Below are 25,243 nucleotides of genomic sequence, written 5' to 3'. Positions count from 1 at the left end.
AATAGGAAAAAGAAAAGAAAATAAAATAACAGCGTGTAATTCAGAATGGCAGAACCGAAGCGGTCGTTGATGTGATCAAAATAGTAAATGACATTCAGCCCTCTGCGATCCGTTCAGAACTGTTTCCGATATATTTATTATTCTTTTTGGAAAACCCCAAATGATCTTTAAAGTTTAAAGTTTAAACTAAATTTAAAAATTACTCAAAAAAAAAAAAAAAAATCAATAGTTTGCTCTTGAACCCTGAAAACGGAACGGAGTTTCAGAATCAATTTGGTTAAACTACGAGGCAGATTGTAACAGTCTCGTTCAATCGTTTATATTCAATTACACAAAGCTCTAAAATTTTGTGAAGCGTCAAAGAAGATAAAATTATTGAAGGTTCTTTTCCAATTCAAAGAAATCCATTGTCTTGGAAACTCTTGATGGAATCATCAAACATTTGCTCGATCGTCTTGAAACCATGGAATCCCAGTTCAAAAATCTTGCTCGTGTCCATGTTGTGAGGGTTGCAATCTCCTTCCTGGACGCTGCACCTGTTCGTGTTTGTGTTTTTTAACAATATTATTTATGCAGATGAACTGTTTGATGAAATGACTAAGAGAAAACAAAGATGGTGTTGTTGAGATTCTTTAACTTACTTGTTTTCAAATGGGTAGGATGGATATTTGGCTCTGAGCATATCAATGATCTGTGACCAGTGAACCACTATGCTTGAACATATGATCCTGCCTGATGCATTTGGATCTTCCATTACCAAGATGTGCGCTGCTACCACATCATCTATGTGCACAAACCCCAGCGTGGAATTTGGATATTCGCCCCTTTCACCTGATGGAACAACCCATCCGTTTAATGTTTGTTTGTTTTTCCCATCAAAGAGAAACCTGAGAGGGAAATTTAGAGACTGTTTGAAGAAGATGGAAGGATCATTGTAAACCTTTAATAATGCTGAGTAGGAGATGCTGTGTACTGGTTGGCTTTGGTGTTAGCAAAGGGCCAACGACAAAAGATGGGTTCACCACAACTAGATCAATCCCATGTTCTTCTGCCATACGCCAAGCCTCTTTCTCTGCCAAAGTCTTTGCAAATGCATACCAAAGCTGCCAAAGCGCCCAAATGAAGAAAGTAAAAGAGAATAAAGCCTCAAGATTTTGATCCGTTGAATTGAATCGATCTTCCTCTGCATTGGAAAGTGACATGCAATAGAACAGAGAAAGAGGGGTTGGTTCTTACGTTGTAGCGCTTGCAATAGTCAGGATCTGTCCAGTGCGATTCATTGAGAGGACAAAGTTGTTGGACATCATAACGATATCTAATTGCCGAGCAGGAAGAGGTCAGCACTACTCGTTTCACACTGTTTGCTTTTAAACAGGATTTTAGTACATTGATTGTACCATTTATACAAGGATCAATCAGAGTTTCCTGTGTCATATTGCCAAATGTTAATTATACACTCATAAGGAAATGGTTTATTTAATATGTATTAAATAGTTTAGTAAATATGGTAATCCCACATTGATGAGAAAGGAGTTTGGGCATACCCCAGTTGTAGATGATTAGAGTATTTAGATAACATTAGGTTCTTGAGCTCGAAAAGACTGAATTTTATATAGCTCCGAGTTCAAGTTTTAGATTGTATAGAGTGTTCAGATTATGTAGAACAACAAATTTCAAGAACTTAGTGCATGTAACTCATGTTTAAGTTATTATATAATGGAAGGCTGGGGCTAGGTTTTGCCAAGCATTAATTTTACTGTGGAGCATCAAATTCTGCAGTCTCGACTATTAATTCAAAGCCTTTACCCTAAAACACCCCCTTAAATTAACCGAAGGATCGGGACCTTGCCTTAATGTTGTTATCGTAGGGAACAAGCACAGGTGAGGCAGTGTGGAAGACCCCATCCACTCCTTGAATGGCCTCATCAAAGCTACCTTCTTCTAACAAATCAGCTTTTACTATCTTCAGCCTATCCTTTGCTCCATTAAACTCCCACAGAAACCCAACATGTCCATAGTTTACTATCCAGGAAAAGAACAAGTCATTGTTAAAAATATGCATGGAAGTTTAGGTATACCATAATCTGGAGGACAGTTTATTGGCTGAGATCAAAATTCACATCAAGTACTTTCTTTTACCTATTTTTTGTCATTAATTTTTTGGTCTATTCCTTGTATGATGTCAATAGTAAAATACCCTTTTCTTTAGCCATAACTAGGCCTTCTAATACATAGGACTATAGAAGTTCGTTTCTTTCTTTGGAGGACTTCATGCCTTGAAGCTTTATTTTTATCTACTATTATCTTAAAGTAATTGATATCTAAAGTATTAATGACTAGAAATCTAGCAATAAGTTCTATGTGCAAAATTATGGAAAGTTATAGATGACCACCATTAAGATCAAACAATTCCATCGAATGAATTATGATTGCTTGTGTGACAGCATCTACAACATCATGCCAGTTGCTTGAGTGATGAAATTGTATGATAATAAAACTGTAATTTTGATGACTGCAAACCAAACAAGGGGGGATTTGGGGGCAATAAGTGTATGGAGGATGATGGAGTGAGGGTAAATACAAAGCAACGGATATGATTATACTTCAGAACCTGGGTTTCTAACGGTGGTGCGAACGCGATGGCCATTCTCGAGCAGTGTCTTCACCAAGTAAGAGGCTATGAAGCCGGTGCCGCCGGTTACACAGTACTCTGGCATCTCGGCTGGCTGTGCGTGTGGATGGTGGCTGTGTGCAAAGGAAGAGTTTATACAGTGGCTATACTTGAGGATGGTTCACGTGTGGAGCACCTATAGTTAGTATATTGTTGAACTCATTTACAAGAGTGGAAGATGACTCATCCGTTTTGTAAGGTTGGAGTTTTATAAAATAAACATAAATTGTGCTTTCTTTGATTTTTACCCTTTTTGTATTGTAGGTGTGCTCGACATGATGTGAAGCAGCTTGTAGTGATTGTTGCACGAATCAGATGTCCGTTTGCTTAGGCCTAACTTGTTTTTGTTTTTGTTTTTGTTCTTTTTTTTTTTTTTTGTAAAATATATGATTTTTTTTTCTACTTGTTTTTTAAGTCCATTGATATAAGGGATGACGGTTTGAATTTTGACATTTTGATTGAGAATACATACTTTATGGTAAATCTCTATCTAATAGATTTATAGACTATAATAAAAGTTTAATTTCTACTTTATGATGTTTTTATTTATGTTCTTAAAATTTCAATTTTATATCAATAAGATTGTACACTCAATAAGATTGTACACTCTCAATTTTATGTCTAATGAGTTGTTAAATTTTCAATGTTATATTTCATTGGTTATTGATCTATTCAATACCTTTTAAAGTCGCAAATCTCTAGTATATAAAAACATATTTTTCTATGATTCTATTTGACATATAATTCTAGTTTTTTTTTCTCGTTATTTTAAAATAAATATGTAACGTGTCGATGATATATCATATACATAATTAAAGGTTTATAAATTTATTAGACATACTTCAAAATTTAAGAATGTATTACATGCAAAAAAAATCATATATTTAACCTCATTTAAAATTCATGACAATGTTAATAATAATAAAAAAAAACATTGGTAAAATGTCAACTTTAATTTGCAATTCATGAAAATTATAAAAACAAAAGACCTCTATTCATAATCCGCCTAGGATTCATGAAGCTGGAGCTAGTTGTACAAAAAAAGTTCACATTGATTCAATCATGGTCTCGCTTTATTAATTGCCCTCCTTCTAATGCTTTCATATCGACAAGTCGACAATAAGCCTTATTTCGTGCCTATACATGAAATCAAGTAAATAAATAAGTAGAGGATGTGGATTTATATATATATATATATATATATATATATTTAAAAATCCATTCTTACTTAATTACCTTGGGAAGACCAATAAATTAGTTCATGAGATTTTTTTTTTCCTTTTTAGTTAAACAATACGGTGGATGAGGACTCGAATTTCTGACTCATCGTATTGCAAGTATATGCCAAAACTAGATCAACTATATTCATGTTACAATTATTTTTTGATATTATCTATATTATTCACACATTTTAAATGATTATAATAAACTATAGTATTTGAATCGATTATTATGATATATCAAAAGAATTATTATTTATATGTTAACAGCATTCATCAAGTCGTTGTAGTATAGTGGTAAGTATTCCCGCCTGTCACGCGGGTGACCCGGGTTCGATCCCCGGCAACGGCGCTTAAATATAATTTATTTTCGAAATTTTATTCGAACATTATGAAATATCAATAGTTGATGATGTTCAATCGAAGCACGTCGTTGTAGTATAGTGGTGAGTATTCCCGCCTGTCACGCGGGTGACCCGGGTTCGATCCCCGGCAACGGCGTTTTAATTGTTTTATCATATTTTTTGGGATGACCCTAATTTAATTAATACTTCTTACTCTGACGGAGGGAAAATTATGAACCCGCCGTAAAACCTTGAGCAATTTTCTTTCCCGCGCGAGCGCTCTTTCTCTCTCTCGGTCCAGTCGTTTCTCTGTCTATCGAGGGTTTTCAGAAAATCAACATCTTCCATGCCTGCTTCTTCACTGAATTCCGCCACTAAAGTCTTAATCTCTTGTGAGTGTGTGCGTTGTTCCTTTTCCTTCCAATGACAAAAGCTCAACTCAAAGAACAGGCAGATGCTAGTCTTGAGATAATATCCATCGGATCCCTGTACACTGGATCATGGGACAAGAAATACTGGAGCAGCTCTAGGGTTAGATTTTTTTTTTCCTATCTGCATCTGATGATTTATTTATCTGCTGTAATTGATTTCATTTATCGCGGTGGTTATGTTGCACTATTCGATGATATTTGTCTAGGTTTATTTGATAATTTCTTCATCTCTTCAAGTCGAAAACATTTGACTCGGTTGCTTGAAACAATTTCTTCTGATAATTTGCTTCATGTTACTACAACTGGCTGATTGGGAAACTTATCTAGCTAGGTTTTTGCTGTAGAACCGGCAACAATTACTTCCATCTTAATTTGCACGTAAATCGAATTGTCTTCTTCACGGAGCTCAATTGACAAACTCATTTTGTGTAGTGCGAATTTGGAGTGAATTGGCTTCAGTATAAATGTCCAGTAAATTGCATGAAGTGTCACTGCAATCCTTAGGAGAGTCAAATATGAAGGGTTCCAATATCTAGACTGGAAAATTATGACCACTTGACGAATTTGTCAATTTGAACTATTACCGGTTTGATATACTTCTGGTTGTTGTAATTACAAATGTAACATACCTGAAGAAGGTGTTTTAGATCAAGAACAGTAGATGTTGAGGAGATCTGGAAGTATAGATTTTGGAGTTTCACGTGGTAGTTTCAACGTGTTTTATGAATTATTTACCAAGGATACAATTGGCTATCTAGGTGTGTCTAATTCAACCCTGCGATGTAAATAGGAGATAAATCTGAGAATGGTGATTCTCCCATTATTTTTCTTTATAAAAGTTTTCCCTCATTAGAGCTTCAAGAAGTTAAGAGAAGATGTATTTGCATGATTATAGATGTGGAGTCTCAACTGAGGACCTACTGTGATCATTGAATTATTGTGTAGGGTAAAGATCGATATCCCTATCCAGTTGGGTATCAGGCTGTTCGGGCTTACAATGGGATCAAATACAAAATGGAAGTTCATGAGGGTCCAAAGGGGCCTTTATTTATGGTGTGTATGGCCTTCCTATTAAATATTGAAAATCTTTCTTAGTCATGTCATTGGAAACTATTTATTGAAAGGTTATATTGCTTGCAGATTTTATCCATGGATGGAAGTTCATTTTCTGGTCAAACCCCTGATATTGCTTGGGAGATGTTTCAGAGGAAAGGCTGCCTCCACACTAAAATTTGGCACGGGAAAAGGTCTTCATGCAAAGTTGATGGCGTGGAGGTAGAATTTTTCTCTTTCCATATGCAGTCTGTTTGCTTCTTAGATTTGAATTTTTCTAAGGAACCCTTTAACCAGTGGAGTCAACCAATAATAAATGAGCCCTATCATGCTGTAGCATTTTTAATTTCTAGCACTTCTATGATCGGTACCTTATTTTATACCCTCTTCCATGACATTCTTCAACCATGGTAACTATTTTCATTCTTGATACCAAACTTAGCTTTGCATAGATGCTCTAGTGACAAGTCAATTGGATGGTAAAATTGCGGAGTTTATCTTCTCAGTTTGAATATATCACCACTGTAAAACTTTACTTTCATAAGTGAAATGCCCTTGTATCAGCACAAGAGAGAGTTTTTTCAATCTTAAGCGCCATGATTAACTTTCTATCTTCTGTAGAGATCTATGCAGATATTTGAAATAAGATAACTAGATGTTGTTTATCTTTTCAACTTTTGTTCCTTTTCATTACATCAATGAGAAGTTTCTTGTTTTAAGAAGATAACTAGATAGTGTTCAAATGCATGGAGTTACTACTTATTTTGGGATGTTAAAATTATCATCTCGGAAAACATAATTGACGCAAATCTCAAGCATAAGCAATTTGAGAAACTTGCTCCTTTCTTTCTTTCTTTTGTTTTGCACAGGAATGAGGCCAGTTAACTATTTTACTTCAATGAAACGTCTATGAGATAATTGATTTATCTTCTGTATTAATTGGTATAATATTACCCCTCTCACATGTGTGCAGGCACATGCAAACACCCAATCAAATGTAGTAATTTAATCAAATAATATCAGAACATTGAGTGACATATTTATATTTCTTTTCGTCCTTCGTAGTTTTTTGGGTTCAAAAATCCATTTATTCAGAGGTTACTTAGGGAGCTAGTGGCAAATGTCAGTGGAACAGCAGAACTAGGCCCACTTCCTTCAAACTTATGCAATAAGGGTTCTGATTCTGCACAGACTGCAATTGAGCATCATTCTGTTGATGAATGTGAAAATGCTGAATTAGTTTCTTGCCATGAAAAACCAAAGACAGCAAGAAAGAGGAGTCGTCATGGAACTGAAACGGAAAAATCACTTAATGGTGCAAATCTAAAAAAAGTACGAAATCATGGTTTGAGAATTAGATCCATGACCGCAAAACTTTCAAGCTCAGCCAATGAAGTGAATCGAGGTTTTTGTGGTATGTAAAAGAAACTAATTAAAGATTGTTTCTTCACCGTTTTCTTCTCATAAAAAAGAAAAAAAAAAAGATTGTTCCTTTGCTATTCCAAAAATTAAAAATAGCTCAGCAACTTTTTTGGCAGAAGTACCTGCAACGTCTGTAAGAAAAGATAAAAAAATTTATAAGTTACCAGCCAAATTTGCATCTCCATGGTAATTTTAACCTCTTTGTTCATGCCTCAGAGAAAGCTGTGTGCGTACAAGAGAAGGATGCGGTCTCAGAGTTCACTCAAGTAGCTCACAATGTGTCCATCGATGAAAAACTTGTGAGATTAGATTCTTTTCATTCACAATCAGCTTGTAAACTTCCTTGTTTGCTGAACCGTAGTTCACATTTAGGCTCTTATTCACATTTTAAATAGATATATAGACCTCAGAAACAGAGATCATTTTGAGAAATGAGTTTTATATTCTTGTTGTCAGATTTATAAATTGTGATTGTTCGAAACGCTCTTAACTTCGTACAGTATGATAGGTTGTCAATGGACATATTGGAAGGTATTAGTCGAGAAATGGAAACAGATGGTAACAGTGCAGATGCTTCTATTCAAAAGTATTGTCCAGATACTGAAGACAGTAATCATCATGCTTCAGATACTTCAGGTCTAAAGCAAGATCTTCTTGACCTATCATTTCTTTTGGATAAAACATAGACCTGTTTATATATTTTGTCTTTTTTATTTCGAATTTTTATTATTGAATGCAGTTATTGTTGAGTCTGCTCCTGTTAGCATAGAAAAGAAAATTCTCGATCAGCCTGACATCATACCTGAAGAGTCGGTGACGGACTCCCATCCAGAAGAGATTTGCTCATTGAACACAAACTTAGGCTCCAAAAAAAATGATTTTGATTCAGTAGGTCAAGATATGGTGAAGTCAATGATGAATTTCTTGCTTCCACAAGCAATTCCTCTGCTTAAGGAGAATTCTGGCAGGAAAGGGACGCCCCCTTGTAATATGGGAAGGTTTCTTTGTGGTAATTTTTAAATAACCAGTACCTACTGTAATTAACATTTGACTACAATGACACATTCGATATGTATGCATGTGTGAACTTTTAGTTTTATTTAAATATATTTCGGTTCATCTGCAGATGAAAATACAAAAGATGTATTGCCTATAGAGAAAGGAGATGGAGAAAAGCAGGAATACATGCACATAGAACATGGGAATTATGAATCTTCCATCCCAAGTCTTGAGTTTCCCAAACACAGTCCTGACAATCTAGAGGGTGAGCAACATTATGACCATGTAAACATTAATGGGAACTTCTCTTCTACTGTAGACAATGGCCAAGGTAAGGAAGATATGAAACCTATTGATTCTTGTGGTCGGATGAATGATGAGTTGGTAAATCATCATGAAGCCACTGGAAGCAAGAAGTCCCGTGACAGTGAAATTGGTGGAAATTTCCATGGAACATGTCAGAAGGATTATATATATGCTTCAAAATGTCTTCCCAGCTGCACCTCTTCTGGTAGAGTGCTTTCTGATGAAACCATGCATAATAATAAAAGGATGGTTGGATGCACGTCATATCTAGAAATAAATTCCGGGAATGTGGACCAGGAAACTCCCAAAGATTATGTAGAAAGCAATGTTGATGAGCAACCTTGTTCGAGTGGATCCTTTTCTCAACTCTTGCATGGTGAGAATTTGTTATCATGTATACATTCTTCTTTACCTTAGCAATTTAGTTAGTACCAATCATTCACTGATGATAACACCATTACTGTAAACTTCATTTGTACTTAAAAGATCATTTTTGTGACATACTTCATGTTAACTAAATTCGGTATTGAAGTGCAAAACTCTTTACAACCGATATATTAACTATGAAGGTCTATAAATTGATGTTATTCCATCTTCATTTTTCAGCTCAAAATGCAAATGATTCAAATATAAGGACCTCCACATATTCAGAGGCATTAAACAAGGAAGTCATGGTAGGAAAAGAGGCTGTGGGAATGGACACATTGTCATCTTCTCAAGTTCCAAGCATTGTGTACAGTAGAAGAAAAGCTCAAAGTGTGTCTCATTTGGCTAAAGAGTACAAACGCCCATCCAGTGAAGCTTATGATACTAGATGTTTTGGAAAACATTATGGTGTGGAAATGTCTTCCCCTAAATCTCCACATTCTTCTAATATCAATCTTTTCACTCTACCCGGAAACCAACAAACAGAAGATTTACTTTCTGAGTGTCCACTTCGAGAACAATCCCCCATTGATTGCAGTTTAACTACTATGAAAGCTGAAGCAGGATTAGAAAAAATATGCCATCACAGTCCTACATTAGACCTAGATGAAGCATCACTGAGAGCCAACAAGAATGATAGCTCAGGACTTCTGGACAAACTTGTTTTGAAGGAAGATTTGGAAGGTTGTTCTGACGAGGGGATGATTGAACATAATAATGTTTCAAGTACAAATAAATACAAGTTATGTCAAGAGATGGGAGCAACCTTCAGAGACAATTGTAAGGATTCTTATCCTTATTGCAATGTGGAGCTCTATCGTGAGGCAGAAGGAATGTCGAAAATAGTGGGATCTTATTTGCACCCTATGCCTGTATTATCAATTTTCCTTAGCAACATTGAGAATGTAATCCACATTTGTGTTTTGTGTGGTCTTTTGGAGGAAAAGAACAGAACACTTATTACTTACACGGTGGAAGGAAAGGAACCAAAGTTAGGATGTCCATCCTTGGTTGGCCACACGACAGTAATGATGCCAACTTTAAAAGATTATTTGGGTAAAGAAGTGAGTTTTTATCTTGATAACTTCATTTTATTACTGTGTTAGGCTTTCCTTGGCATGATGGATTTAATTCACTAGTTTATGTTATCAAGATTGCAGTAGAGCGAACTGGTTTACAGTTAACTCCAGATGGGAACTATCTTGTTTTGATGGGTGGCATTAGAACACCTTTTTGCAGGTTGTGAGCATTTTCATAAATTTTAAATATGTATTACTTTAAACAACTATATATTATGAAAACTAATATTGGAAAAATAATCTCAGGTCAGGGAATATGAATTGTCCATGCTCTACATGTACATCTGGCAAGTTCGAAGAGAATGTGGTGAAGATTGTGCAACTTAAATATGGCTATGTATCAAGCATCGCAAGCTTGAGAAGTACCGATAGTATAAATTGTATACTGGTCTGTGAACCTGATCAGCTTGTTGCTGTTGGAAGTGGTGGACGTCTGCATCTTTGGGTCATGGACCCAACTTGGGGGTGTGTTCGATTGGAACTAACCATTCTTTAATTTTGGTTCTACATATAAAATTGATGTTTGATAATAAATGAATGTGCAATTAATTCTTCGCTTCCTTCTATTTAGTTTACTCAAATTGTTGATTTGGAAAACATTAGATTCAAGCTATTCAATCAAGATGCACCCCCTCATTTTGTGATAATTATTGTTATGGTACAGTAATTATTTGAGATTGTAGAGCGTTGGTGATTTATTGGTTTAATGGAATATTTAAATATATGTATGTGGTTAAAATTCCAGCTGGAATCTGAATGATAACACGTTTGAATACTGCATTAGTAAGCTTTTCATGGCTTTTGAGCTCTATCTTCCCTAATGATTTCTGGTTGTTACTTAAGGGAAGACTTTTGGATGAGGTAGTCCCTTAGGCTGTCATTTTTTTCGGTTGGTGGTCTAAACAAAATTAATGTACGATGCGAAAAAATTGGCCCTGGTTCTTCAAATGGTAGCTCTGTTTATCTCGAAGCTAATTGTTGATGATGTACTATACTAACTAGTTCTATTTGCTCAGATTAATGATTTCACTTAAGCCACTTGTAGAGAAAAGCTGATTTGAGCCTAACATCTGCTTTTGCAGCAAACAGATGGGAAGTCATATCATACCGTCGGAGGACCAGATATCTCCTAACTTGGTGGAACTTAAAGGGATCCCAGAGTTTTCCAATTTGGTTGTTGGGCACAACGGTTGTGGTGAATTCAGTTTATGGTATGTCCTTGGACAGTTAAAAGTTTCTCATAAAGTACAATTATTATTATTATTTCATTTTTTTTATAGTACTGGTGGCATATCTTTTAGTAAGCCTGGCTTGCATTCTCTTCTACCTAAACTAATCTAGTATGTCAAAGGTTTGCTGTAGATTTTTCTACGTAAGTCGTGTGAAGTAAAGTTTGTTTTCAAGCATGAGTGTTCAGTGATGTTGAAACTTAGCCACGTAATTTTATGTTGTCTTCAGATAAAATTGACAAACCAAACTGAAAGTTGAGCCTATGGAACTTAGTTAAGGTCATGATCAGCTCCTTATTGGCATTACAAATCACATTATCGGCAGTGAAAAGTATATAGGAAATCAGTTAGGAACAAAAGTTTGTTGATTTCATCTCATCATTTTCTTAAAACTATCCCCTAAATCAAGTACAACCATTTCTCTGTACTGGTAATCAAACAGGCCTCAGATACGGATTTGAATGGGTTGACTGCTTTTATGCTATCTTTATATGATAGTTGCTTAAATCAAATTGATATTACGATTATCTTTGAATGTTTGCTTGCATCTCATCTAAAAGGTACCTTCGTTTGTTTTAGGGATATCCCAAAACGTGCTCTGATGTCTAGATTCAATATGCCGAGTGCCTCAGTTAATCAATTCTTTCCAATTAGTTTGTTTAGCTGGAAAAGAAAGGAAAATTTTACCAGTAACTGTAATTCAAGCGACTATGTTAAAGAGCTGTTGTGTGCAACGAGTACAAGCTCAAAGAACACTGAGGCATCACTTCAGCTAAGGGACACTGCCATATGGCTTTTTGCCTCAACCATATCAGATTCTCTTGTTTCACATGAATATTTACCAATGGATAGTCAGATAAATCATGCAGAGTTTTGGAAACTAATGCTACTTGCTAACAGTATGGTTACATTTGGTGCGGAGCTGGATTTAAGGTAGCGTGCCATCTTACTTTCAAACTTGGCACCGTTTTGAATTTCTAAATCTTGGACTAACAGGATGTACTTTGCTCATCAACTGAGTATCATAGGATAAAATAATGATTTAATGACTGCAAAGTATTCCATTGTTTATTATATACAAACAATAAGAATTTGGATTTATTATTCTAGAAGATAATTTGTTCTGCAGTTTCTAAATGCTCCTTAACTTCCAGTAAGACTACAAGTAGATATTTGGAAATTTCAGCCCAACTGAAAATTCATCATATTCATTAACTTTGTTACTGGCACGTTTAGATATTTTAGTGTTTATCACTCTTTCATTTTATAGAGCATCAGCCATTGGGGCATCAGCTGGTCGAGGTATCATTGGGAGGCAGGACGGCCTAGTTTACGTGTGGGAATTGTCTACAGGAAATAAACTGGGCACTCTTCTTCGTTTTGAAGGTATGCATTATAGCATTGGTGACTGAAGCTTTCCCTAGTATGCACTATTCTTTGTGAAAAGAGTTAATTTCTTCCGTATACTGAAAATAATTCCATAATTCTCATAACTCATCAAGAGAAGAAACAAAGAGTCAATATTCATCATACTTCTGTTGTAAAGTTTAAACATGATAACAAATAAGACGAGCTTTAAGATTTAGAAAGTGGAATATGAGATCTGTTCATCATCATAATAGTGCCCTTGCTTTTTTCTTTTTTGTTACTTATACCATAATAGTGCCATTGCTCATTGTGTCTTCCAAAGGAAGCTTCATTTCCAGTATCATTATTAATTTTTTAAAAATTATTCTTAGTTTTAATTTCTTCAGTTTCTCACATATATATTTTCTCCAATATAGGTGCAAATGTTGTTTGTATTGCAACTGATAATAAAGAGACAGGTGTGGTGGCTGTAGCAGCTGAAAATAGGCTTCTGGTATATCTACTTTCTTCAGATTGGAAAAGGTAAACCATAAATGGCCTACCAACGAAGAAAATTACTTGTAAATTGCACAATATCATCAGCAAAATGTTTTAGTTTTGAGTTGGTGCCTGCCATGACGTTGATATATGACAAATGTAGGATTTATCGTGACATGGCTGCATCTGAGCCGATGATAAATGTAAATAATCATTCATTTACGAAATAAAGAAATCAAAATCAGTGTAACTTTCATTTCGACAATTTAATCTTTCTAGATGGGGGCATATTCTATTTGAATCTCACAAAATGATTAGTCAATTCATGCTCGATTGTTAATTTTCGTTTCTAATTTTTTATTTTATCCTTCATTCAGGCATGTATGAAACTCGTATCAAACTATTTAATATTATTTTATTTTTAGTGTCATGTCATTGTTTTGTTGATGTTAGAATGCTAATGTTAATCAAAACAATGCTATTAATTAATAATGCTTATGGTTGATTTTGGACCAAACAGTATAATCAACATAAAATAAGAAGAAAATCAACCAGATCAAGGAAATAACAAAATTTGGACCAAAGATAGCACATTGGATTAGGAGAGTTAGTTTATGCCAAAGCTCAAATTGATGTGCTCTGTCTTGGCCAAAGTAAAGGTTGAACTTGAACCTAGTGGAATAGTTAATGGGACATATCTCGTGCATGCTCTATCCTAAAGCATCATCCTAGGATCAAAATGAGTCTAGGGGAAGATAATTGGCATCGACCTAGCCAAACGTAAAATAGGGCGTGCCCCTTAGCCTGGTAAGTTGTTTGAATATCTTAAAGCAACTTTATAACCCTATTGAAACAACTAAGGTCAATCACCTTCATAAATACATCATCATAGTTTTATACGAGATAACTTGAATTTTACTCTCAAACTCTCTTGCTTCTACATTCTTTCACTCCCTTGCTTAAGCATTTGAGCGTATGTGTCAAGTATTGTATCAGTGTGTAGATTTTCTCTTTTGCGGATCATGTTCTTTTCCTCTTAAAAAAATTCATTGTTGGTGTCACGTGAAAGTCAAGTACATTTCCATTATTCGGATTTTGATATCAACAATAATAAAATCATTTAGTTTATTGACCTCTCAATTACAAAAAGTATAAATACAGTAAAATCTTATATATAGAAAATAAATTCATAGGCTATTATGCTTCGTAGTAATTAACATATACTTCTATCGAAGTGATAGTATTTTTTTCAAAAGAAAAATTATACTTCACATATGTTTTACCACCAATGTTTATGTGCAATTCTTAGTAGGTCACTTGAAGTTACAGATGTATAAATGAGTTGACTTGCAAAAGGACTAGTGTAGTGTCGAGCTACACGCTCTGATGCTTAAATTAACAAATGAAGTATTTAATTTGGCTAAGCACTAGATATGCATACCTTTAGACGTGTGAGAATGTCGAGATGATAGTGTGCTCGTTGGAGTTATAGCTCCGCTAGCTAATTACCCGTTTCACAAGAAAGGATAGATATGACTTAGCTACAATAGAGGCTTGACTTTCCTCTTTTAAGCAAAGTAGAGGCAATGCACGGATTCCTAGGCTTTCTTGGGCTTTGGCATTCTCAAGTGAACTTAGGCATGATATAATAATAATATATCCTCTAACCAAAAAAACAAAAAACAAAAAAGACGGAAAATTAAACTTTGAAATTAAAGTTGAAAATTTCGATAGAAAAATGACCATAATGAAATAAAGATTTTGAAGTAGTTTGTTTGAGATAATTTTAGTAAATTAAATGAATGGATAAAAAGTGAGTGAATATTGACTGAGGTAGTGGAGAAAATTGATTGGGTTTGGTGCAATAATTACAATAAAATAATAAAACATTTAATGCGCAAAATAGCGAAAAACGCTTCAGATGAGCCGACTGGGCTGCGGCATAGACCTTTCGGATCGAGTTGGTAGTTGCCAGTTGGCCGCTGGTTGGTCCAACTCCTCCAAATTATAAATCTTTTATTTATTGCTTTTGCTTATCTGGACCAATCATTTTCCGCCACGTCGCTATCCATCCTACTTGTATTTAATTTTCCCAAACCAACGAACAAACTCCTCTTTTTCTTTTTCTTTTTTTTTTCTTTTTCCATTTTTTGCTGTACGACACGTGATTCCAACACGTGTCCTCTTTTGTCGACGGTGTTAAATACTGTTTCAGAAATTTTTTTATGACTGTATTATTCACAAACAACATTATTGCAAGGTTGATATCATGAAATTCAATGTATATACACATGTATGTTTTTATCTTTGTATAAATTTGAATTTAAAGAAAAAATACGTAATGGTTGATCTAGTGATCATAGCTCTCATACCGGTTCAATTTAAGTCGTATTTACATTGATTGAAAAGTAATTCATTAATGACAATGTAAAAAGTGGGTTTCAATTGATTACTTTTGTTGTTGTTTACCTACTTTACTTAATCGTGTTGAGATGTGGGACTGCTTTAAAATTTGTAATCAAATTGTGTAATTTGTTTGAGGAATAATAGGTGTTTAATCTGCACGTTGTTGAAAATTACGTGGGACCCACTATCTTTACCGTTATTTTTATATATATTGTTATTGTAATAGTATGAGAATTATGAATTTGTCATATTCATTGTTACTTTTATTGTTACCGTTAGGGTCAAATAGTAATGGTAATTATAACATTAACGATAAAATGTGACATATTCATAATGTTAAATAAATGCAATGAAAAATAATTTAATTGTATTTACAATTCAAGTCTATTACATTCATCCACCGATAAAATTTCATTCCAATTAACTAATTTTTGTTATGGTTTGCATCCTTAAATACAATTCAAAAAAGAGAGAACACAATGGTTCTTTTGATGAGTAAATTATCTTTAGTAGGCAACCGAAATTTACAAATACGCAAAATACTAATCAATTCATTTTCATCTCTTTTTAAGTAAATTTACTTAAAAAGACATTTATAATTGCACAAGTTAAAATAGAGTTTTATTAGTCAACCATGCTTCCACCAAACCTAAATATACTACCATAAGATTAAAATTATCATTTTAATCTATGAGTTGATTCCACTTTCAAATGTTTAATTTTAATTTATATATTTTTAATAAATCATATTAAGTAGTTAATTGTTATTTTCTTTTCAATTTTTTAAATTATTCATTAACATTTCCATAATAAATTTTGAAAACATATCTATTGTATTTTTTTTTAAAGAAAATTGTTATTATTATTTTGAAACAAAATCTACTATTATTATTATTTGATCGATTTTGATTTTAAAAAATAATTTTCATCAACTAAATTTAAGACTTTATTAAAAGTAATGAACTAAAATTAAATAAATTTCAGTGTTTGAACCAAAATAATATTTTAACCTAATAAATATTATTTGAAGAGTGTGATTGTAAATGGGAAATGGGATTTATTATAAGTGTTGTTTTTTTTTTTTTTTTTAACAAATTTATCTAACTCCTAATTCTCTTCTTTCGAATATCCAACATTTTTTTCCTCTTGACATTAACAGTTTTTTGTAGTTTGTAACTTATCCATTTAACTATATATGAATTGGAGATTATCCTTAAAAAAAAAAAAAAAGAAGAAGAAGAGTTGAGATGATTTTAAAGGTAAGGTTTTAGGTAAAAAAAAAAAAAAAAGAAAAGAAAAAGAAAGACTACTTTCTCTCCATTTCTTATCATGATTTGCATCATTCTTTAATATAACAGTAGAATTCCTAACCATATTCTAAAAACAAAAACAATTTTTTAAAAGTTATTTTTTTAGTTTTCAAATTTTAACTTGGTTTTAAAAACCATACGTAAAAATTATAAAGAAAATTGGAGCGAGAGTAATGTCTATAAGTTTAATTTTTAAAAACAAAAACAAAAAATTAAATCGTTAGCAAATAGGTCCTTAATAACTAAGAACAATTTTTTCTACCATGTCACTAAATATTTAATAAATTTCATGAACTAATGATAATAACTATTTTTAATTATATCATTCTTAAAAGTCGAATATTAGAAAATAAATGATTTAATTCAATGAACGTTAAAAAAAAAAAATTAATTTAAATGGTAAAATTAATAGAAATATTTTAAAATATAGTAAAATATCACTATCTATTAGAAATTCATTGATAAATATTGATAGACATTTATCATTGTCTATGGTGATAAATAATAAATTTTTGCTATATTTATAAATATGTTCATTCTTTTCTTATATTTAAAAGGAAAAAAGAATGAGAAAAGTATAATATAATACATTTTCTTTCACTCAAAATAATTTATTATTAATTGTGGAATAAATTGGTTAAAGAACAAAGGCCAAATGTTAGAGAAGGAAGTTCTAGTTGTTTCTTTGATAAACCAAACAAATGGAGAAATTGTCTCTTATGCCACGTAGAATTTGATTATTTGTTTTTGTTAAAAGGATAACTCCAAAAAAGGAAAATTTACACTAATAAAAAAAATCAAACTATTTATAAAAATAACAAAAGAAAAATATATTGATAAATATTGATAGACTTCTATTTCAATGATAAAGACATAGAAGTCTAAAATGATTAAATTTTACTATTTTATATAAATAATTTTTCTTATTTTTCTATTTTTGAAAATATCCAAATTAAAAAGGAAAGAAACATTTATCATTTATGCTAGAATTGTGATTTTTTTCTTGTCTTCTGTTGCTCATTTAATATGGTTGTATATCTTCAACAATGTAATAATACACACACAAAAAAAGTCAACTGCTTGCAAATCCAAAGCTATCTTCAAAAGTTTGCTAATTAAGACATTTTCTTAGCTCCTTCCAAAAATAATTTTTATTTATTTTTCTTTAAAAAAATAATAGAGAAAGTTATAATTTCCATCCTTGAAGTTTGTTTAAGGACTTATTTAGCGATTATTTTCAAACTCAATAATTTTATCTTCAGCTTTGCTTTTCATATAGCACGGTAGCATCTTATGTCCTCTATCATTAAGGAGGCGTTTGGGGTAATGAGTTAGTTATTATAGTTGAGTTATGATAGTTTGTATTTGAGGTGTAGATTATTTTAGTTTGGATTATCATAGTATGTACTTGAGGTGTAAACTATTTTAGTTCGAGAAGGAAATAGTAAACAATGTAGCAAATAATAAAAAAATGATTGAATGTAAAATAGTAAAAACTGTAGGAAATAGTAAATACTGTAGCAAATGGAGGTTTTGAAATAGTGTTGACTATAGCTAATTGGAGGTTTTAAAGTAGTTTTTACTATAGAAAGATGTGATTATTATATTTTGATGATAACCTTTGTCCAAAACGTCCTTTTTGTTTGTTACAATAATCCTAAAATTAGTTTAAGTTTTGAGTAGTCATTATATTTATGAGTGTTAGACTTAGATAAGTTAAAGTTTAATCATTTTGTTTGTTAATAATTTTATTAATTAGTTTGAATGTTGGGCCGAAGTTTGGATGCTTATCACTTTAATCTTTGATAAGTTTAATTTTGATTGATAACTTTAATTATTGAGTTGGTATTCAATGGAATTAAATTTTGTAGGGGTTGATTACACAAGCAAAATATTGTGTCAATGTGTGATGAGATAATTAAAATGCATGTATGACCAAATCATTTTTGTAATTTTATTTATATCTCATGCAGTATATGTTAACAAATTTGATTGATTTCAGTGAGTTTTCTGAATATGTTTAAAAGCATTCCAAGGTACAACAAAATTCAAGTATTTGCATACGAGTAATATTGTACCAAAAAAAAAAAAAAGAAAGAAAGATAAAAGAGATTATCTACCAATATACAAAATTTGTAGACAAATAAATACTTTCTCATGGAGTCGGGAATGCTGAAAGACTCCTCAAGTAGAAGAGAAATACTGACAGATACGAAAATCGTGTTGACATACAGATATTCTCCGAACGCCATATATGCGACCTCAAGAATGCTAGGAGGTGTTCTCCTCTGTTAGAGGAGAGATCTGCCAACGATTAGAAACACTATTAGCATAGTGATTACTGGCTACATCATAAATATGCCATTCATATAAGTATGATTTTTTAATGTTGTATATAAAGTGTTGGAAGATACCTTATATGTCGATGTTACTTGGCGTCGACAACAGTCTCCTGATGTTTCTTTTTTTTTTTTTTTCGACGATGAGGATGATAATATGTTTTTTCATCGAAAGAACCTTTCTCAATTGGACATTTGTTGATGATTTTTAGCATAGAAAAATACTATATTATTATTGTAGTGTGAATATGCGACCTTAATTCAAAACAAAACATATGGAAAACACTATTTTTTTCCCCTTTTAAATGGAGTGTTTAAAAACTTAAAAAGAAGCTCATAGCATTTATTGTTTTAACGTAGATTATTTGAAACCTATAGGTCAGTAATTAAACCAACTACTACTTGAAGTGTGGGTAAAATACATTTTTGGTATCTTATGGAACAATCAATTTTCATGATATCTAGATCTAAAAGTCTATATGGACTAAAATAGTATGCACCTCGAATACAGATTAAAATCATCTACACCGTAAATACATATTATTATAACCCACATAGTATAACAATCACCAACTATAATCACCGACATTGTGCCCATAACACAACTCCTAAAATTTAATTTTCCAATCAACTTTTACCAGTTATCAAGTTCATCACTTTTCATATATTTTTTTTCTTATTTTGTAAGACCACAAGAAAATTTAAAGTTCAAAGCTTCAACCTTAAGGGTGATAAAAAATTTCTATATGTCCCTTTCAATTTAAATCAAGGTCGAGGGTAATAATACTTTATTTTAAGAACTAAAAAGTAATAAAAATTATAACTTTTCTATTTTTACATCACATATATACACTTCATTATCTTATATTTTATAAAATAGGGTTTGCCACAACAAGGAAATATAAAAATACTCAAAACTTGTCACACCGTCAAGAATGTTCTTAACATCAATAATATTGCATGTTTTCTTTTGCCCCAAATATTACGATTCAAACTCGGTATCAATTATTTTTTAAATAATAAAAGTTTATAAAATGATTAAATCATTCGGTGTTGCTTACAATAATTTTCTTATAAATCAAAAAAATATAAAGTTTTGACCAGCAGAGGTCAAATAATGGTGTACAATGTCGTTTTTAAGACACCTTATGCTTGTGGATACATTCATGTCACATGGCCCCTTATTTAATTCTTATACTTGTCGGTTTATATATGTGTGTGATAAATAATATTTCATCATATTATTATGAACATAACTTAATTGGTAAAGTATGACCTCTCAATCAAAATATCAAAGATTCGAATGATAATTGATGTTTTCTGCACTATATTTAGTTGATTTATAATATTTGATAAAATATAATAATGGATTTTTTAGAGGATAATTAAATATAAAAGGAATAATGTTTTAGCTACATTTCAATTATATTTATACTTATGAACCTCCAAAATTAAGGAGTATATTTATGGATGGTTGCTGGTTAGTAGTCAAAGTATTTTCAATTGACTATTGGGAAATTTATTATGAAAAGGACAAGTAACAAACATTTTGTTTAATATCATCTTTTCACATTACAACTAAAAATTGATCCATACTATTGAGTAAATATAATTAATTTTTTCTATATATTTACTAGAAAACATCGTGAATGTTTGAATTGAGATATTAATTACCATGTATATTGATTCTCAAATCAAAGTTATATCCAATCAAAATAATATACTATTGTTTTTTTTTTAATTAGACATTGTAATTAAATGCTTATATTTTAATAAAATTTCATTAATATTTTTTTTTTATCAAAGATATATTTATTTACTTGGCAAACTTATTATTTATGTTTGGGTATGATTACCTTTTGATTAAGAGTAGTTGTGTGTACGTAAATTGTTTTTTTTATATAGCATTTAGAGGTACGTGATTCGAATCTCTAATCTCTATGAGTCAAAAATACATATGTCTAAATTGGTTAAATTATGCTTAACTTAACCGTTGATATGAATAAAATCTAAACACTTATGAATATTAATGTGTTTCACATACACTTGAGATGAAAATAATAGGCAATTTAACATAGATTTATGATAAGTCAACTAATATCATTCTAAAAGTAGATAATCTAATCTCCCAACTTTGCAATTATTTTTTGTTTTTTGTTTTTGTTAAAAAATCTCATTAAGTCCTAAAGTTAAACATAATAAATAAAATTAAGAATGACATAAGTGGTTCGCCAGTGATTTACTAAGAATTGATTAAATCAAGCTATTGATCATTATTGTTTTATTATTATTTTTAACTTTTTTTAATTTTTTTTTTTACTTCAACTTGAGTATCTTATCTTTTTTTATTAGGGTTGGTCCAAGACTAATAACACTCAAAATTTAGTAGTATTATGATTATGAAAAAAAAATTATATCACACTTTAATTAAAATAAAAATTCAAGACATCATTTTATAATAATTAGATACATCCTAAACTGCATCTAACCGTGTGCATCATCTTTTATTAGACACAAGTAAAAAATGAAAAATCAATGCAATTAAAATTTTTTTTTTTACTGCATGACAGATTTTATTGGACAACTATGTAGCTTACACCAAGATAGATGCAATCAAAGAAGTATCCGAGTTTTTCTCTTAGAGGATTTTCCATTTATGCTAAAACATAAAAAGAAAAAAATGTTAAAAAATATACCTACTTATCAAGAAGCATCTCAAAGTGCTGTCCATTGAGAAAGAAACAAATTTCTTTAATTTTTAAAATTTAAAATTACGTTGTAAAGTAATAATAACAATTAAATAAAATACTTATTAATTGATCAATAAAGTAAGAAGTTTTACTCATCTATATATATATTGACTAAAAAAGCACACTTCTTGTAATTATTTTTATATAATTAATAATGGAGCCAAAAACCAACCAAAAAAAAGGTAAACATCAATTTTGAAGAGCCGGAACAAATTAATTAGTAGATGAATGACTTTCAATACTGCAACAAAGTAGTTTAAAAGGGAAAAGGAAAAAGTGGTAAAATCATGGATATTGTTGAAAAGGAGAGAAAGATGTGAAATAAAAGTATTTGAGAAAAATAATAAAATAAAATAAAATCCATAATTGGGCAACAAAACACAGGTCTCTAATTTCTAAAAATGTTACTGAAAATATCCCTCAAATATTGATATCGATGATACTTATACAAATATTCTAAAATTAATAAATTAATAAAATAGTAAACGTTTATATTTCCCTTAATAACTTTAAAATTTTAAATTATTAATATTACTGAGGTGTCTTATTTTGAGTATTTCATAAAATTGTCTAATTATAACTTGTCATGCGATACTTTTTTTTAAATATTTTTTTATGTGAGTAGTGATAATAGATATATAAAAATGAGTGTATCTAAAATATCATCTGATTTAAAAAATATATTTTTAATAAGATTAACTCATTGATGAATGAAAATAAAAAAATATCGAGAAAAATAAGGATGTGTGGATGAAAATTGAATAAAATTGAAAATGTAAGATTTGAGAGATGGGATCAATGGTATGAAATGATTTGAATTAAAAATTGAAGAGACGGAAATATGGAATTAATAAAAAAGTTAAGTGGGCGTTGAGTGACGTGAAGTGGTTCATTTAATCGCCTCATCTGCCTCCTTCATTGCCCTGCCTCCTCCTTCTCTTTATATCTCTCTTCCTTCTTCATTTCCTTCCCATTCTTACACCTCTCCAACTTTATTGCTCTGCTTCTTCTATTATTTCTCTCCCAATATGCCTCCCATCTCGCCGGATTTCTCCAGCTCCGTTAAGCTCAAGTATGTCAAACTTGGATACCAGTATCTCGTCAATCACATTTTAACTCTCACTTTAATCCCTCTCATGCTCGCCATTTTCATCGAGGTTCTTCGAATGGGTCCTGACGAAATTCTCAACCTCTGGAAATCTCTCCACTTCGATCTCATCCAAATCCTATGTTCCTCCTTCTTCATCATCTTCGTCGCCACTGTCTACTTCATGTCCAAACCCAGAACCATTTTCCTTGTTGATTACGCCTGCTTCAAACCCCCTGTTACTTGCAGAGTCCCCTTCTCCACTTTCATGGAGCATTCCCGTTTGATTCTTAGCAACAACCCCAAGAGCGTTGAGTTTCAGATGAGGATTCTCGAGCGTTCTGGTCTTGGAGAGGAGACTTGTTTGCCTCCTGCAATTCATTACATCCCTCCTAAACCAACCATGGAAGCCGCTAGAGGTGAAGCAGAGCTTGTGATTTTCTCTGCCATGGATGCTCTGTTTCAGAAAACAGGGCTGAAGCCGAAAGACATCGATATTCTAATTGTGAATTGCAGTTTGTTTTCACCCACTCCGTCTCTTTCTGCTATGGTGATTAATAAATACAAGCTTCGGAGTAATATCAAGAGCTTTAATTTGTCGGGTATGGGTTGCAGTGCAGGGCTGATTTCCATTGATTTAGCTCGCGATTTGCTTCAAGTTCATCCTAATTCCAACGCTGTAGTGGTTAGTACTGAAATTATTACACCAAATTATTACCAAGGAAACGAAAGAGCTATGCTTCTCCCTAACTGCCTTTTCCGTATGGGTGGGGCCGCGATTCTTCTCTCGAACCGCCGGTCCGAGCGTCGTCGAGCCAAATACCGGTTGGTTCACGTCGTACGAACTCACAAAGGAGCCGACGACAAAGCGTACCGGTGCGTATTCGAGGAACAGGACAAAGAGGGTAAAGTCGGAATTTCGCTTTCGAAAGATCTCATGGCTATAGCCGGAGAAGCTTTGAAATCCAACATCACAACCATCGGCCCACTCGTTCTTCCGGCGTCGGAGCAGTTGCTTTTCCTTCTAACACTCATTGGCCGGAAAATCTTCAACCCCAAATGGAAGCCGTACATCCCCGATTTCAAACAAGCGTTTGAGCATTTCTGTATCCACGCCGGTGGACGGGCGGTGATCGATGAACTGCAAAAGAATCTGCAGCTGTCGACGGAGCACGTGGAAGCTTCGAGAATGACACTTCACCGGTGGGGCAATACGTCGTCGTCTTCACTCTGGTATGAATTGGGTTACATCGAAGCTAAAGGGAGGATGAAAAAAGGAGATCGGATTTGGCAAATTGCATTCGGGAGTGGGTTTAAATGCAACAGTGCGGTTTGGAAATGCAACAAAACCATTAAAACCCCAACGGATGGGCCATGGGCTGACTGCATCGACAGGTATCCGGTTCACATTCCTGAAGTAGTCAAGCTCTAAGAAAATTCCACAAAATTACCAAAAAAAAAAAAAAAAAAAAAAAAAGAAAAGAAAAGAAAAAAAAAAAAGAAATAACACAAAAGTTAATAAAACAGAAGAAAATATGGAGTTGGGGTTTAGCATAATCTGCAAATTTGCTTCCTTTGTGATGTATTTATCTATATGAAACTCTCATTTGTCTGTGGCTGTGACATCATATATTTCCACTTGATATTTTTTTCCTCTCAATCCTAAATGGATTTGAATAGATGGAATATTGTGTTTGTATTGAATTTAAGGTATGATCCCATGTAGTTTGGTTTGGGGTTTCACAAAACCAGAAATTTCACGAGTCCAAGGAGAGAAAAAAAAAGGTATAAACTTGTTGGTTCTTGCTTTATTTCGTCTTCATGATTTTAGAACCTTGTTTCCTCTTTAATTTATGCTTAACAAAATTATCCATTGTGGATGACACAAATCTTCTTGTGTGTGTATGTTTTCTTTTTTGGGTTAAATTTGGAAATTCATTTTCTTATCCTTTTATCTCCAAGATTCTTGGAGAGAATAATAATTAGATGCATTTTAACCTCCAATTATCTTTTTGCAACTCACTCTCACTATATAAAAAAAAAATTGAAAATATTTTAAAGCTTATTGACAAAAAAGTTTCACAAATCACAAATTGTGATTAAATAAACTAAGTGTATAAAAAAAAAGATGGGTGCAACTTAGGCTACATTAATTATATATACAATTATATATATATATAATTTATATTTTTGTTTTATTTTTTCTTTAAACAAATACATGTTTTAACTCAAATCAAGAGGTGGATGGAATAAATTAAAAAGTAAGTACAACTATTATACTTCAAAGTATTGCAATGACGAGTACTATTTGCTTTAATGCCAATGA

At 32.2% G+C, this 25,243-nt stretch overlaps 3 protein-coding genes and 2 non-coding genes across 5 annotated transcripts; 4 read left to right on the top strand and 1 right to left on the bottom strand.

The window, feature by feature from the left end:
- Positions 1-229: 229 nt before the first annotated feature.
- On the bottom strand, positions 230-2,851 carry LOC120081504 (tetraketide alpha-pyrone reductase 2). Its single transcript, XM_039036451.2, has 6 exons — positions 2,612-2,851; positions 1,850-2,022; positions 1,237-1,425; positions 941-1,103; positions 642-831; positions 230-536 (listed from the first exon to the last, which is right to left on the bottom strand). Exons 1-6 carry the CDS (start codon positions 2,715-2,717, stop codon positions 395-397), a joined length of 963 nt encoding a protein of 320 aa, XP_038892379.1. The 5' UTR covers positions 2,718-2,851; the 3' UTR covers positions 230-394.
- A 1,320-nt stretch (positions 2,852-4,171) lies between these two features.
- On the top strand, positions 4,172-4,243 carry TRNAD-GUC (transfer RNA aspartic acid (anticodon GUC)). The gene has a single exon. It is a non-coding gene; the product is annotated as a tRNA-Asp (tRNA).
- A 77-nt stretch (positions 4,244-4,320) lies between these two features.
- TRNAD-GUC (transfer RNA aspartic acid (anticodon GUC)) lies at positions 4,321-4,392 on the top strand. Its single transcript has one exon. It is a non-coding gene; the product is annotated as a tRNA-Asp (tRNA).
- Positions 4,393-4,455: 63 nt separating this feature from the next.
- LOC120081503 (DNA binding protein) lies at positions 4,456-13,290 on the top strand. Its single transcript, XM_039036450.2, has 15 exons — positions 4,456-4,766; positions 5,612-5,719; positions 5,807-5,941; positions 6,785-7,133; positions 7,358-7,440; positions 7,642-7,777; positions 7,881-8,150; positions 8,268-8,822; positions 9,053-9,936; positions 10,026-10,111; positions 10,198-10,416; positions 11,034-11,162; positions 11,760-12,113; positions 12,451-12,566; positions 12,965-13,290. Exons 1-15 carry the CDS (start codon positions 4,659-4,661, stop codon positions 13,072-13,074), a joined length of 3,642 nt encoding a protein of 1,213 aa, XP_038892378.1. The 5' UTR covers positions 4,456-4,658; the 3' UTR covers positions 13,075-13,290.
- Positions 13,291-22,670: 9,380 nt separating this feature from the next.
- LOC120081505 (3-ketoacyl-CoA synthase 6) lies at positions 22,671-24,728 on the top strand. The gene has a single exon (XM_039036453.2). It carries the CDS (start codon positions 22,859-22,861, stop codon positions 24,347-24,349), a length of 1,491 nt encoding a protein of 496 aa, XP_038892381.2. The 5' UTR covers positions 22,671-22,858; the 3' UTR covers positions 24,350-24,728.
- Positions 24,729-25,243: the final 515 nt, after the last annotated feature.

The sequence above is a fragment of the Benincasa hispida genome, chromosome 7 (assembly GCF_027475165.1).
Source record: "Benincasa hispida cultivar pf3 chromosome 7, pf3_genome.v1.1, whole genome shotgun sequence".
Lineage (NCBI taxonomy): Eukaryota > Viridiplantae > Streptophyta > Magnoliopsida > Cucurbitales > Cucurbitaceae > Benincasa > Benincasa hispida.
This window is presented reverse-complemented; position numbering and strand designations above follow the sequence as displayed.